The sequence below is a fragment of the Vidua chalybeata genome, chromosome 3 (genome assembly GCF_026979565.1).
Source record: "Vidua chalybeata isolate OUT-0048 chromosome 3, bVidCha1 merged haplotype, whole genome shotgun sequence".
Lineage (NCBI taxonomy): Eukaryota > Metazoa > Chordata > Aves > Passeriformes > Viduidae > Vidua > Vidua chalybeata.
Genome location: NC_071532.1, coordinates 16,351,978 through 16,366,743, shown reverse-complemented (window position 1 = coordinate 16,366,743; position 14,766 = coordinate 16,351,978). Strand labels below are relative to the sequence as shown.

The 14,766-nt window shown below is 44.2% G+C and overlaps 1 protein-coding gene and 1 long non-coding RNA gene across 8 annotated transcripts; one reads left to right on the top strand and one right to left on the bottom strand.

The window, feature by feature from the left end:
- Nucleotides 1-460: 460 nt before the first annotated feature.
- LOC128785755 (uncharacterized) lies at nucleotides 461-6,296 on the bottom strand. 4 transcript variants are annotated; one of them, XR_008430014.1, is made up of 5 exons: nucleotides 6,119-6,296; nucleotides 3,108-3,189; nucleotides 1,885-2,007; nucleotides 1,497-1,607; nucleotides 461-907 (listed from the first exon to the last, which is right to left on the bottom strand). It is a non-coding gene; the product is annotated as an uncharacterized LOC128785755 (long non-coding RNA). The 4 variants fall into 4 exon arrangements; XR_008430012.1 differs by lacking the exon at nucleotides 461-907 and adding an exon at nucleotides 5,511-5,689 and having other exon boundaries at nucleotides 1,132-1,607; XR_008430011.1 differs by lacking the exon at nucleotides 461-907 and having other exon boundaries at nucleotides 1,132-1,607.
- A 595-nt stretch (nucleotides 6,297-6,891) lies between these two features.
- On the top strand, nucleotides 6,892-14,363 carry ZBTB18 (zinc finger and BTB domain containing 18). Of its 4 annotated transcripts, XM_053939353.1 has the most exons (3): nucleotides 6,895-6,978; nucleotides 8,313-8,396; nucleotides 10,523-14,363. In XM_053939353.1, the coding sequence occupies exons 2-3, from the start codon at nucleotides 8,384-8,386 to the stop codon at nucleotides 12,103-12,105; spliced, it is 1,596 nt and encodes a 531-aa protein (XP_053795328.1). In that variant the 5' UTR covers nucleotides 6,895-6,978; nucleotides 8,313-8,383; the 3' UTR covers nucleotides 12,106-14,363. The 4 variants fall into 4 exon arrangements, with proteins under 4 accessions (XP_053795330.1, XP_053795328.1, XP_053795331.1 ...); XM_053939355.1 differs by lacking the exon at nucleotides 8,313-8,396 and having other exon boundaries at nucleotides 6,892-6,978; XM_053939356.1 differs by lacking the exons at nucleotides 6,895-6,978; nucleotides 8,313-8,396 and adding an exon at nucleotides 7,408-7,495.
- Nucleotides 14,364-14,766: the final 403 nt, after the last annotated feature.

Genomic DNA, 14,766 nt, shown 5'->3' with positions numbered 1-14,766 from the left:
AGTCTTTACAAGTGGAGTGGCTTTTTGATCAGCTGCTCTCCCATCTCCAGCTGCAGCAGTCACAAGCTCAAAGGCAAGGAAAAACATAATAGCCTCCTCTAGGTAGAAGAAACTGGTTGTTTCATGAAAGAAAAGTCCCCTTGCTTTTAAAAGAAAAGCTTTTCCACCTTTAATTTTTTTCAATCCTCCTCATTCCCTGACAGGAGCACGTACCCCACAACTTGCTCGGAGTCATGTGTTTCCCCAGGGTCTATCACCCAGCAAATGTGCCAAGACAGAAAGCCATGCAAAGTAATTGTGACAATGAACAGTAGCTGAAGCCATGTGGTAAAAGCGCAAGACTCCACGCAAAAATACCTGGGACAAAACGTGAACCAGTACACAGAGAGAGAGAGGGAGAGGGAGAGAAGAAGATGGAACCAGGTCAGGGACAGGGTCTTACTCATGCCATGAGAAAAATGGGACTGTAAGCATGAGTTAATGTGCTTTCAAGTTAATTACAGCAAAGCATTATATTAATGGCAGGATATTGAAAATAAGAGCACATGGACTAACATGCAACATTTAGTCCATAACCTTTCCACCCAGAATTGATATTCAGAGCTTGTATTTTTCACCTTTGCAATGGCTTGTCTCTTTCTTTTGTCTGTCTCGGTTTATTTTCATAGTCACATTCACTGGTGATAACATTTTATATTTTGTGCTTCCTAGTGGGAGCTATGCTGGATGCTGACACCCACACTTGTGCAGAGATTTTTGCATTTTTTTTTTTCCTCTTCCACTCATTTTACACAAGATGGTAACATATGGCCTTGGGTGATTAAATGATTTAGTGAATGAACTGAGCAGAAAGAGCAGGCTGATTGGAAGAAGACAGCTTCTGTTTAGGCATAAATGTCTTTGTAATCTGTAATGATAGGAAAGAAATTACAAAAAAAGCATAAGAAAATTTAACAGAGTTTTGGCTAAACATTGTATTTTTCAGGTCTGCTTTAAATATAGTGAAACAATAGTACAGGGGCTATTACTTGTTTTGTTTCTACAGCATGTCCTTGTAGAAGGGGCACCCCACAAATATACACAGAAGCATACACCTACACTCAGCATATAAAAAGATATAAATTAAACTAATGGTTTTGTAAAACTAAGGTGCCATTTTATTTATTAACTTCTGAACAAGGCAGAACTACAGAATTGGTGTGAGCCACCACACTAGCTGAAATGGCTTCACACCTTCTAACTTTCTCAGAATTACTCCAATTACAATAACCAGTCACACCCACACGACCTCAGCAGGAACCACAGGAGGTTTTGTGAAAGGAAGACATCTGGACGCCTTCTAAGCTGTCCCACCCAGTACACCTCTGCCACTGCAGGGGCTCAGAGCACAAAGAAACCACCACTCCCATCCTCTTCCTTTCCAGGCATCATGACTTGTGTCTCTCTTCTGTTTTAACTTGAGGTTTTGAGTTTGTTATGTATCTTTGGGATAATACCTCCGTGTTCTCGTGAGCACACAGTGGCTCCTGGTGTAGTTCTGTCCTCAACTAAGCATCTGTTCGTGGTTGGCTGTGGTTGTCAGACTGGACTCCAGCAGCCAGGTGTTCCTAGGATGGAAATTTAAAGCCTTTGTATACAAAAGGAGATTTTTAGAGAGAAAACATTTCAGTTCTGCTTCCAGTGACAGTGTGCATGTCATTAACAGTCAACAAACAAATCCAACTGAATTCCAGTTCACGTCTCCACCCACAAGACCAATTCCATCTTTTACGATCAAATTTTTATGCAGAGCCTTGAAATTGTTTTGGGACACCATGAAGAAATCCTTGCCCTCGTTAATAATCCCCACGTGAAGCAGAAGCTGTAGCTTAAAATTAGACAAACCTGTGCTCCAGAAAAAGACATCTGGACATAAAGGAAGTTTATCAGTGCAGTCTGTCCTCAGTTTGTAGTGTGAATGTTAGAAGTCACCTTGGTGATAAACCTCAGCGCAGGGCACTCCTTCTCCTACATGTGAGAGCATTTGAGATGAGAGAAGAGGTTTTGGCCCACATAGTAAGAAAAGCTCTTAGATGAGTACATCCTGATGCTTATCCAGCATAGTTGGGCAGATAAGAATTACTGATCCAGTCAGCCTCTGGCACAATAACATGCACATTTAGCCAATTCATGCAAATGCTGTATTATATTATCTTGGCACTTCCTCAGCACTGGTTCCCCAGAGAGAAAACTCTGTTCACGGTGACATCAGCTGAACCTCAAGTGTGATGGAAGCCTCAAAAACTACTTAGTTTCTAATTTTTCTGAAAACCAGACTGCCATCAATTGTTACACTACAGTTAAAAAAAAAATAAAAGGAAAAAAAACATTAGAGTGCCATGATCATAAATCCTAATTTTCACTCCTCTGGGATACATAATACTGTAGATATTTTTTCTGCTTTATCTCCAATCCTATTCATCAAAACTTCCTGGGAGAGTTTTAATTTACCAAGAGGGTACCGACTTTCCATTGTCCTATGAATGAAAACAGTAGCAATGCATAAGGGTGACAGTATACATTTTGAAATAACCTGTAGGGTGTAAACCTGGGATATTTGGTGGCAGAGAAGCAGTTTCCATTGTCAATTTCTTTTTTGCCATCAAGAACAAAATTAAGGGAATGTAAAGTAATAATTAGGACAGCACTACTTTACAATTTGAAGAAAATACAGAAAACTGTGTTGCAGTAGGTATAAGAAAGTACTAAGGACCAGATTTTCATCTGGTTCTTCAGAATAACTATGTTGTGTTAGCATATAAATCTATTGCTCTGGGCCCAAATGTCACACAGGCACTTTGACCCTTGTCAGCTTGGGCTCTTCTGCTGGACTGTCCTCAGAAGAGTTTCCAAGAGCACACAACTCCATTCAAGCTCTGGAAACAAATGTGACGAACACTTTTAAGGCTAGCAGGCAAAGCTGGCATCTGCAAAGCAGCTCACTACGTATCAATGAATCTTGAGCAGCAACAAACAATATTGGGAGATTCACCACACAAACTGTGTTAGAAAAGACGCCAGGAAACCTCGATGTTCTCAGATCAGAGGCAAAAGCCGGGAGGCTCTACCTGAGCTGCAGGCGCTCCTGTAGCTCCACACTGCAACGTCAGCGTTGGTCATGAGCCAAAGGCCTTCAGGCCTCCTTGTTGCCTGGAGGATATAAATGAAAGTCAGCAAGAGAAAAGGTGCAAGAAGTGCAAAATTGCATCATGTCTTTCCAAACTGTGTTTGTGAAGTAAATAAGGCTCATTTCTCTCCACGCTATATTGAGATAATTTTTATTTTCCTTGGCTTACGAATGTTCTTAGTTCAATTTTCTTGTGTGTGTTCTTTACAGTACCTTGGGATGCCCGAGGTGATTTATAAATATGTGTAGACACCAGGTGTACTGCCAGATGTTTATGTCCCTTTACAACAAGGCTTCACCATCCCTTCCAATGGAATGCATGTCTTATATTATTTTTTCTAATAGAGGATCAACTGGACTATTGGGTATTTGTGAGTTTTCCCTCTGAAGGTTTTCTTCCTTAATTCACTCTCTATCATCTTGTTTCTATATTTATCATAATGCTAAGTCTCTAAACCTCTCTAAGTACTTTAAAAAAAATAGAGTTCCTTTTACATTAAAAAAATCCCAGACAAATGTCAACAGTTCCAGGTTTAAATCAATAAAGCTTTACTCACTGCCAAAAAAGATTTTTAATCTTAAAGTATTACCTACACTCTTTTTCTCTGTTCCTCTCCATATCCTATTTAGAAATAGTAAAAAAAAAGTGGTTTATTATAACAGCTGTATAAATGGTAATTGCAGATCACTCTCTTAAATATAACTGTAGTAAGAAATAACCTGCAGCCCCAGGGTGAACCAGTCTACACAAAACAGACAAAGCAATTTGCTGGAGGTCATATAACCAAATGATAGAATTGAAAAGAGAACGTAACCTGATTTAATTAGGAGTCAGCACTGCAAATACTAGGTGAGGGACAGTAAATTTTTTCTCAGTACATACTAAGACATAAGGAGGTAAGTTCTTGTATATGAGGAGGAAATTATAATTTAACAGAAAGTACAAACAGTAATTAAATTAAATTTTATTTAACATTTATTTTTAAATTTCAGGTCCTGTATAAGTCTGTAAGGATCTGAGAAAGTCCATTTGCTAAATGTCCTCTTTAGCAAATAAATTTTTTTTTTCACATTAAGCAGACTCATTTTCCAAAGAGTTTTGTATTATGAAAATGCCTAAATTGCCTCCCTCAGTAAAGCTGTACTTGTATAAGTAAATATTCACAAACTGAGGTCTTACTAACCAACCCAGAGCAGCTGGTGAAATAGCTTACTTGAGGAAGGAAGAGGCAGCATGAAGTGTAGAGATCTAGGACAACACAGTTAATGTAATCATTTCAGGCACAGTCACTGACAGTTCAAATACACATAACTGTGTAAGTTATTTGTATATTTAACATTATAAAAACCTAAACAAGCTGAACTTTAATACTATTTTTTGAATTATTTCCTGTTAAAGTACTTTCAACATTTATTTTTGCAATCAAAAGAAAAAGCAGTTTAGTAGCTATAGGGAAGATGTTCAAGAAATGACAGGCAGCAGGGAATACTGTACTGATTTTTCTCCGATGAAGTGATTATTAGCACTGAGGAAACGATCAGGAAAGATGAAGAGTCAGCATCTTAGCTGCTGTATCCTGAAGACAAGGACAAAATCCTATGAAGTTCCAACTATAATGAAATATGAAACAGGGTGCCAATGGAAAAAATACCCAAACTCTTAATGTTGGAATTGTATCAGTATCTAAGTGAGATTGAAAATTAATAATTAAAAAATTCCACACCTAGTGTGAGCAATTAGTTCACTGAAGGATGGAGTGAAAAGTGCTTTCTTTTGGACATGTATATTTTACATTTTCATGTATCTATGTAATGCTCGAAGCATATGGACACCTAGATGCTAGCTGCTGTGTTATATACATAGCAGTGCTGTCAGAGCAATTAGGCACAGCTAGAATTCAGTCTGTTTCTTTATAACAGTTTCATATTACTGAAGAGACGAAGTACATGGTTTTTAGCTTTTACAGCTACTCAAACAATTTTGGTTAATACATAACGGAGTTCTTTCTGTTTTAAACTCCAAGTCTCTGTTGGTTATCCCTGTTTTCTTTAAAATACTTCCCTATATTACCTTGTTACCTGAAACCGAAGGGGAGATGGGGAAATACCCAAATCTCCTTGGATTAGTCCTTTGCTAAGGAAGACCTTAACCCTTCAAACCTGGCCTCCACTGCCCTACCCTAACCCGCCATTAAGCCGTGGCATTCTCCAAAGCTGCTGACCTCAATCTGCCTGTGAACCATGATGAGGTCTGGAGAGCTCGCTTCCCCTCAGGCACCAGCCTGCCCAGCGCTGCCCGGGAGCGCGCAGACCTGGGCACACACACATCCCAAACGATGCCAACCTGCTGGCAATGCTCCTCATAATCCGCCCCGCCACGGCAGGAAGCACAAAAATGACCCACAGTAATTCAACGCTTGAGGTGGGAGCTCAGGGCAGAGCACTTCCTTGGAAGTGAGAAGGCAAAGCACTTGCACTCTTGTTATGAATTCACAGCTGGCTGGTGCCAATCAAGGAGAGAGGCTAGGACACAAACCACAGAATTACAAACATAAATATTTATTCTTGCATCTAAAGTGCCCCAGCCAAACTGGGCACACCCCTGAGATTCTGCTTTAGGAGTCTTAAACAATGGTATGATATGAATCACGTAATTACCCACTGGTGCTTATTTCTAATTATCCAATCATAAATGTGGCAGGGCAAAGCTACTCTATTTTTGTACATCTTGCAGCAACATCCATTAGCAACTACGTGATTTATGCTAATCCAGATGTTCCTGCATTTAACTTCTGCAAAGTTACCGAGCACCAGCAACTTGAGTTTCTCTTAGATACGGATCCCTTGGTGAACTTTGGCAAAAAGTTTCCTTATCCTAGTCGACTGTGTGTTCTTAGTAGGGACAGATGACGCCTCTTAGGCCTTGAGATAACACCGCAATACGCACCATACCTATATCCATACCCAGCGAACACGTAACCACCCACAATACACCAATAATGCTCCTGCTCCTAAGGAGGACTGCTTGGTCTCAGCACTTTATGGCACGCTCTCCACGCCGCCCGGCCCCGCGGCGGCCGGACGGGGCTGCAGGAGCACTCGAGGCAGCGGGAGCACACCGGGCACGGCTCCCGCCGCTCCCGCCCGGGCCGCGCCGCACCTGCCGCCGTCCCGCCATGCACCGCGCCGCCGCCAGCGCCCCGCCCCGCCCCGCCGGCCCCGCCCCGCGCCGCTCGCCCCGCCCCGGCCCCGCGCGGCCCCGCCCCCTTCCGCCTCGGCTCCCCGCCGGGTCACGCCCCCCCTGCCCGTCCGCGCGCCGCGATTGGCGGCGCCGCCGGCCTTCCCGGGCCGCCCTGCTCCAATCGGCGGCCGCCGCGGCCCGTCACTCAGCGGCGGGGCGCCGCGGCGGTTGGCGGCGGCGGCGGCGCGGGCGGGCCGCGCTGTCAGTCAGGGAGCGGAGTCCGAAGTGGGGAGCGGGGAGGGAGGGGGCGAACATCTGTCTGCCGCAGCCGGGCCCGGCTGTGCCGCCGCCGCACGAGCGCCCCGCGCCCCCGCCCGCCCCCGGCCCCCGCCCGCCCCCGCGCCCCGCCGGTGCCATGGGGAGCCGCTGAGCGCGGGGCCCGCTTCGCTCCGCCGGCTGCCCCGCTCGCTCCTCAGCCGCCGGCAGGGGGGAGCCCGGGGGGGGGGGGGGGCGGCGGCTAGCGGGCGCGGGGGGCGGGCGGGGGGCGAGGCGCGATCCCGGAGCGGCAAGTGAGCGAAGAGGAGCCGGCGGGCGGCGGCGGGAGCGCGGGGACTTCGGGCCGCCGCGCAGTGTGAGTCCCGCTGCCCCCATCCCCACACACCCGCCGCGCCGCGGCCGGGGCCGCTGCGGCCCCGCGGGGCGGGCGGAGTTGGCGGCGGGTCCGGCTGGGGGTGGGCGGAGGGGCGGGGGCAGAGCTCCCCGGGCGGTGGGACCGGCCGCCCCGGCGACGCTCTCGGTTACTTTTCTTTTGTTGCCGCCGTGACCCGGGGGCGGCTTTTCCTGCGCGCCGGGCAGCTGCTTCCTTCCCCGCGGGGCGGCTGCCAGCGCTCCCGGCCACGGCCCGGCCCCGGGCGGGGGCGGCGCTGCCCGCGGGACCAGGGCCCCGGACGGGAGTGTCTGGCCGGGGGGGGGGACACACACAGCCCCGGCCAAAAGTTGCCGCCGCCCGGCGGGGCTGGCGGGGCCGGGCCCGCCGGGAACTTGCCGCGCGCCGCCGCCGCCGCTTCCCCGCCCGGCCTGTCCCGTCCCGTCCCGGGGGGCGGCGGGCTGTCCCCGCCCGGCTGCGGGCAGGTGACCCGCCCCGCTGGGTACGCGCGTGAGTGTCGCCGGGGGGGGCCGGCGCGGCTCGGGGCTCCCGCTCGGGCAGGGGGGCCGACTCGGAGCCCGCGGGGCCGGGGACCCGCGTCCTGCCGCCGCCGCGGTCAAATAGCTGGGCAGCCCCAGCCCCCGCGGGAAAAGAGCGGTGTAGGAGCCGAACCGAGCGTTCGCAGTAGTGCCCCGGCCAGGGGAGCTGCTCGGCGGCTCGAAAGGAGCCGGAGTTGGTGCTCGGTGTCACTTGCGCTGCCTTAAACGCTGGAACTGAAAGGACCGGCGGCGGAGCGGAGAGACGTGAGGTGGTAAATAGGTCCGGTTAATTTCTGCTTTTAAATGAACCCCTGGGCTCAGTAAAACCGAGCCTGTGTGGCTTTCTGGGGTAACCCCGTGGCTGGGGTACTCTGTCAGCACGTAAAGCGGACCTCTAAGTTAAGGCAGAAGTGTTGCTATGCTGCACATACAGTAAAGCCCCATATGTTTAGGATTTTCTTTTTTTTTTTTTTCCCTCCCTGTTAGAAAGTTTGAAAAAAAGAGACTTTGAAGTATTTTGTTTATACTAACAGAAGAGAAAAGTTCTCCTAAGAAAAAGCTGGTGGCAGGAGTGTAGAGGAGTAGCATATGGCATTAAAAGGAGCACAGCTGGAGGTAGCATTTCCATCTGAACATGATGTCAGAGCAGCTGACAGCCTGCCATCCCTCAGCCTTTTATTCTAACACACAGACAGGGAGTTAGTGTGTGCAGATCTGTGTGTGGAGAAGGTATCTCATTCCTCTCTAACATCATCTCCACTTTGCATCTGTCTCTCCTAGTCTGCTTTTTTTCCACCGATCTAACAGACCTGGAGCCAGCAAGACTCAGAGGAAAGGACTTAATCAGGTTTATGTGTACTAAAGGTAGGAGTAGCAATAGATTAGATACAGCATATTTCTGTTTTGGTGTGTTGTTTATTGAATTTTAGAAAAAAAAATCACATTACTTTTCTAACCAAGTTTAGAGGTAATATATGAAACTGAGTATTAAATAGATAAGTGGACTTAGTCAAAAGGCTTGAACTACAGTTGGAGAGTATCAGTTCTTGGGCACATTGTTAGCATTAACTTTAATGCATATTGTGAGAATGTCTTGGTTTGGAAGAAGGAGAGAGCAAGTTCATCCTGAATTTCTGAGACCAAAACTGCAATGGATTTAGTAGCAAGCCTTAAGAGAGTTTTGCTTTATGTTCTTGTCTTGCATCTTTTAGACTACTTTACTGGGGTATAAATGAAATATACAAGACTGTGCGTTTTTACAAAAGGACCTTCTTGGCTAAAATGTGTTTGTAAGGAAGTCTTTCGTTACATGGTTAAATATCCAGCAGCTCAGAAATGTAGTAGCATACAGCTGTAGTGCTTCTGAAAGACAGAAATCAGTTATGTGTTTAAAAACTTTTGTACCCAGGAGAATGGCTTGACTGGTTTCTTCTTTTCTTCCTTGCATGTAGCATTTGAAATCTTTTATTTAGCGTAACAATAATTATTTGAAGGAGTTTTTGTATTTGCGACTAATTTAGAACTTGTAGATTTGAGCTGCCTGAATTGGCCAGACAGCTGTAATCGCACTCCTCTATTCTTAATCTCTTTATCTGGGCAGCAGCTGCCATATGGCCACAGTCAGCTGGATCAGATGTTTATAAGCTTCCTTCTTCGTCCCTCTCTGTCCTTTCAGCCTCCTAATTTGATCACAGCTACCTTGTGAGCTGCCCTCCAATCTTTATTTTTAGCCCTCTTAAGGATTAGGATTGATGTTGGCTGTGGGGCACTTAAAGTGATTGTATTGTAAATCTTCATGCTTTACTCTAGCAATGGTATTTTGCAGAACATAGATGGGGTTGTGTTGTAAGTTTTAGTACATCTTGGTTTGCAAGGGATGAGGGTTTTTCAATAATATCTGCCAGCCTGGAGAGTCACGATCTGCTTAGATGGTTTGGGAGACCATTGCTATCAATCACAGAAGAATAGATTAACATAGGTTTTTAAAAGATTTTACTTTCCATTTGATTTTTGACATCTTTACTTCTTTTTAAAGTTTATTTTGTCTTTATCAACAAGGAAGGCAAATAAAAAACACTTGGGTAAGAGCAGTACTTGGGATACTCTTTCTAAACGTGGACACACGCTCACGTTGAATGGTTGAATGACTTTTTTTTTTTTTTTAATCTTAGTACTGCAAACTCTGCCTGGTGTGGGAGGGGAGGGAAATTTCTGTCCTTCTGCACTGGGGAAGTGGTGCTTGTTGGCGTTTTGGTTGTTAGCTTTCTTTTGTATATTCTGCATGTTGGCAAAAAATGTTCATGTTCTATTGTACAGTGTGGAAAAGGTTTAAAACCTTAAAAAAACCTGTACTTACTACCAGAAGAAAGCCACATGAACTAAATTTGTAAAAATGTCCATTTTTGCTGTTGATATAATTTGACACACGTAAATAATTTTTGTGGTTTATGAATGTTAGACTTGGGTATACAAATTTGGGTATACTAATATTTCTTCATGTGAGAACCATTCCTTTTACTACAATTTGACTTTAAAAAGAAGGTAGATGAGTAGATGATCTTGTACATTTTTCTGCTGCTTCTGTGATCTCTCAAACTTAGTGTTTAAAAAATTTTTTTTTTTCTTTTTTTCTTTCTGGGGGGGAGGTCTGCCCTCCTAGGGACTCAATCTGGAGGAAGTTCTCTGAAAAAAAAGAAAACCAAACTGTTGAACAGATTTTATGAACAGCGGTGATACTTCAAAAAAAAATTGCAGATGTACCTATGCGGTCACTAGACCGGCTTATTTACCACAGAAAGGAAATCATAACTGTAGTGGTCAGTCGGGGAAAGAGTTGCCATCATACATTTGTGTTAAATAATTTTTGCGTGGTGTCAGTACCAGAATTTCGGCAATATAAATACCTGGTTTTTAGAGTGGAATTACTTGGATTTATAAGTTCTGTGATTCTGACCTACATTTAATTTTTAAAAATATTTTGTTGCTTATAGGTTATGAAGACAGTATGGAGTTTCCTGACCACAGTAGACATTTGCTACAGTGTCTGAGTGAGCAGAGACATCAGGGTTTTCTTTGTGATTGCACTGTTCTGGTAGGAGATGCCCAGTTCCGAGCGCACAGAGCTGTACTGGCTTCATGCAGCATGTATTTCCACCTCTTTTACAAGGACCAGCTGGACAAAAGGGACATTGTTCATCTGAACAGCGACATTGTTACAGCCCCAGCTTTCGCTCTCCTGCTTGAATTCATGTACGAAGGAAAGCTCCAGTTCAAAGACTTGCCCATTGAAGACGTGCTAGCAGCTGCCAGTTATCTCCACATGTATGACATTGTCAAAGTCTGCAAAAAGAAGCTGAAAGAGAAAGCAACCACGGAGGCAGACAGTACAAAAAAGGAGGAAGACGCCTCAAGTTGTTCAGACAAAGTGGAGAGCCTCTCCGATGGCAGCAGCCACATGCCAGGAGACTTGCCCAGCGATGAAGATGACGGAGAAGATGAAAAATTGAACATCCTGCCTAGCAAAAGGGACTTGGCGGCTGAGCCTGGGAACATGTGGATGAGATTGCCCTCAGACTCAGCAGGCATTCCCCAGACTGGCGGAGAGGCAGAGACGCACACAGCAGCAGCTGGAAAAACAGTAGCCAGCCCCTGCAGCTCAACAGAGTCTTTGTCCCAGAGGTCTGTCACCTCCGTGAGGGATTCAGCAGATGTTGACTGCGTGCTGGACCTGTCTGTCAAGTCCAGCCTTTCAGGAGTTGAAAATTTGAACAGTTCTTATTTCTCTTCGCAGGACATGCTTAGAAACAGCCTGGTTCAGGTGAAGGTGGAAAAAGAGGCTTCCTGTGATGAGAGTGATGTTGGCACTAATGACTATGATATGGAACATAGCACTGTGAAAGAAAGTGTGAGCACTAATAACAGGGTACAGTACGAGCCGGCCCACCTGGCTCCGATGAGGGAAGATTCGGTCTTGAGGGAGCTAGATAGAGAGGACAAGGCAAGCGATGATGAAATGATAACTCCAGAGAATGAGAGAGTCCAGGTGGAAGGAAACATGGACAGCAGCTTGCTCCCTTACGTGTCAAACATACTTAGCCCTGCTGGCCAAATTTTCATGTGTCCTCTCTGCAACAAGGTCTTTCCTAGCCCCCACATCCTGCAAATTCATTTAAGCACGCACTTTCGAGAGCAGGACGGGATCCGCAGCAAGCCTGCTACCGATGTCAATGTCCCAACCTGCTCGTTGTGTGGTAAGACTTTTTCTTGCATGTACACCTTGAAACGTCATGAGAGGACTCATTCAGGTGAAAAGCCCTACACTTGCACCCAGTGTGGGAAGAGCTTCCAGTACTCCCACAACCTGAGCCGCCACGCAGTGGTTCACACACGGGAGAAGCCTCATGCTTGTAAGTGGTGTGAACGCAGGTTCACACAGTCCGGAGACCTTTACAGACACATTCGGAAGTTTCACTGTGAGTTGGTGAACTCATTGTCTGTCAAAAGCGAAGCACTGAGCTTACCTACTGTCAGAGACTGGACCTTAGAAGATAGCTCACAAGAACTTTGGAAATAAAATTTTTATATATATAAATAATATATATATAAATCTATATAGTTGTGGTACAGTCTAAAAGCAATCTTGTTTCCTTGAACTGAAAGTTTGGCTATTAGCTTGTTTTTGCACTTTAAGGCAGCATGAATATTTCACTAATTTAGCACTCCAATAAAAATGAATTGTAGAGGTAATCCGACAAAGTAACTAATTGCGGAGCGTATTTTTCCCCCTTTTCGGAATAGCAGCCAGCGGATACTTTACTTCTAAGGAATCTCCAATTCAAAAAATTTGGATGCGGCTTTATTCTCCCCAAAACACTGCGTTCTTTTAAACTCTTGATCTTTTTCCCTCTTAAAATCTGAATGTAGAAATCCTCTCCCAATTTTGTCAGTTCCTTTACATTTCTATAATTGCATGAGTCCTTTCTAGCTGTTGGAAACCTGAATGCTTTTAGACCCAAATGGAAAATTTCTGAAATGCTGGATTATCTATTTTTAAACAAGCGGTTGACTTAAAACTTATTATGGCAACTTCTGGATTTCTGACAGTTCCCACTGGAAAAAAAAAAAAACACAAAAAAAAACCAACACAAAAACATAAAACAAAAACCCTGAGAGTACACTGGGATCACTGGGACTCTGTCTTATGTGAAGGTTTGCTTGGGATGAAAAAGGATATTGCAGCTTCAGCAGTGATGAACTGTGTGTTTAAAAAATGTGAATTACTGTTATTGTATACTGTAATTGATTACATGGGCCGGGGGGAGGTATCAAAGAACTTGGCAGGTTGTGTTGATGCTCTTAGTTGAGTCTTGAAAAGTAAATATTAACGCTACAGAAATGCATGATTTTCAGTATATTTTTGTCTTTGTTTGCATTGTATAACTTTAACGAGTGAGTTGAAAATTATTTAATTTCCTTAGGAAAAAAACCTGACACCGTTGAACATGCCAGTGTTATAAAGACGAGAAATGCACTGTTTTTATTTTATCTAATTTAAATTTACTTTCCCACTGTCTTTAAGTTGAGAAGAACTTAAGCTACGAGTTGCCGATTTAGCTACGTTAACAAGGAGAAAAAAAATTGAATGTTTACAACCAGGCTTCGAGATTTGCATGTGCGGTGTGCATTTACTAACCCCAGACCCCTTCTAATTGCACAGACCCCACTCCAGCTCCAACTGAGGTGCATCCATTTCCCCAGATGAGCATTTGTAGGATTCCTGCTGCACCACTCCACCACAATAGGTCGTTCTTTTTTTTTCCCCCCCGTTGAAAAGAGGCTGTGGACTGAAAAAAAAAAAAGGCAAAAAAAGCCCCGGGCTGAAAGGCCTGGGCAGGCCTGAATGACAGGGGGGGCCGGGGGGGCCGGGGAAGGACTATGCGTATCCAAGCAGCAGAGACTGCAGCCTGACGTGTGGTTTTAATGACCAACACGCAGGTCAAAAGCATTTTGCACAGTGTTTGTTTTCCTGTCTTGCACTTACAAATAAGGTCTATGGGAGTAGCATGGAAAACGTTTGCTGTTTTTTCCTTTTTTTTTTTTCCTTTTTTTTTTTCTCTGCTTTTGTTTAAAATTTGATCGCCTTAACTACTGTAAACATAGCCTATTTTTGTGCTTAAGATACTGAATGGAAAACTCCATTGTGTATTGCTGGACTGTTTTGGAAATATTTGGTCAAATGTGTGTTAATTTGGCTGTAATGGCATTTAAAACAAAAAAAAAGCTGTGAAAATGGCCTTGGAGCGTTATCTTTAGTTACTTGAATAGTTTCTAGGTTTAAAACTACATTCTTTTCTTAAGTTAGAAAAGACAATCAGTGTCTGAGGAAAATGGACTTTCTCCTGGATTTTTTTGTGGTCCTCGTGAGTGATTGCTTTTTTTCTTTCCTTAGTTTCACATTCTTCTTTTGTTCTAAAACTTAGACTGACATCTAGCTTTGACAATCATAGTATGTTTTATTTTCCTGAGGAGGGAATAACTTATAATGCTGTTTAGTTTTGTACTATTGGTGTGTTGGTGAATTTTTAAACTGTGTGCTAACTGCAATAAATTATATGAACTGAGAAATCAATTCCCTTGTCTTTTTTCCCTCTTTTAAATTATAGTTATGGAGTATTTTTTATATTGTGTAACTTTATTACTTTTGTACAGACTTCTATTGCTAACTGTGTATGGAATATGTTTTCAGTATGCTTTTGGGCACTTTGTTGCTACCATGCATATTTACATCTCACTTAACATTTAAAAAAATTAAATGCTTGTGTTTTGAAAGCATTTCTCTGTGTGCAGCTCTTAATCATTCTGTAGATGTATTTTTTAATAATTTTTTTTTTTTTTACTTTCCCAAAGACTTTTACAGAAGCAATCTCTTGAATTCCAGAAATTTTGCTGCCATGCAAATATATGTGCAGGCACACAATTCCCTTTGTAGGCTTAATTTCATTCCAAGGAGCTCTCTTGGGCTCACTCTCTTGATATATCAGTCTCTATGAGAACAGTAGAGCAGAAGGCAACAAGTTAATCTGAATCATTGGCCGGGTACTGACTGGCTGTCAGTGTTACAGTAGGCAGTCAAAATGCCCAAACTACTGGTAACACATCAAAGCTGTCTGGACTACAGAGGAAAAGTGAAATAATCCTAAATCTTTTGGATATTTCTCTTACAAACTAAATGTTT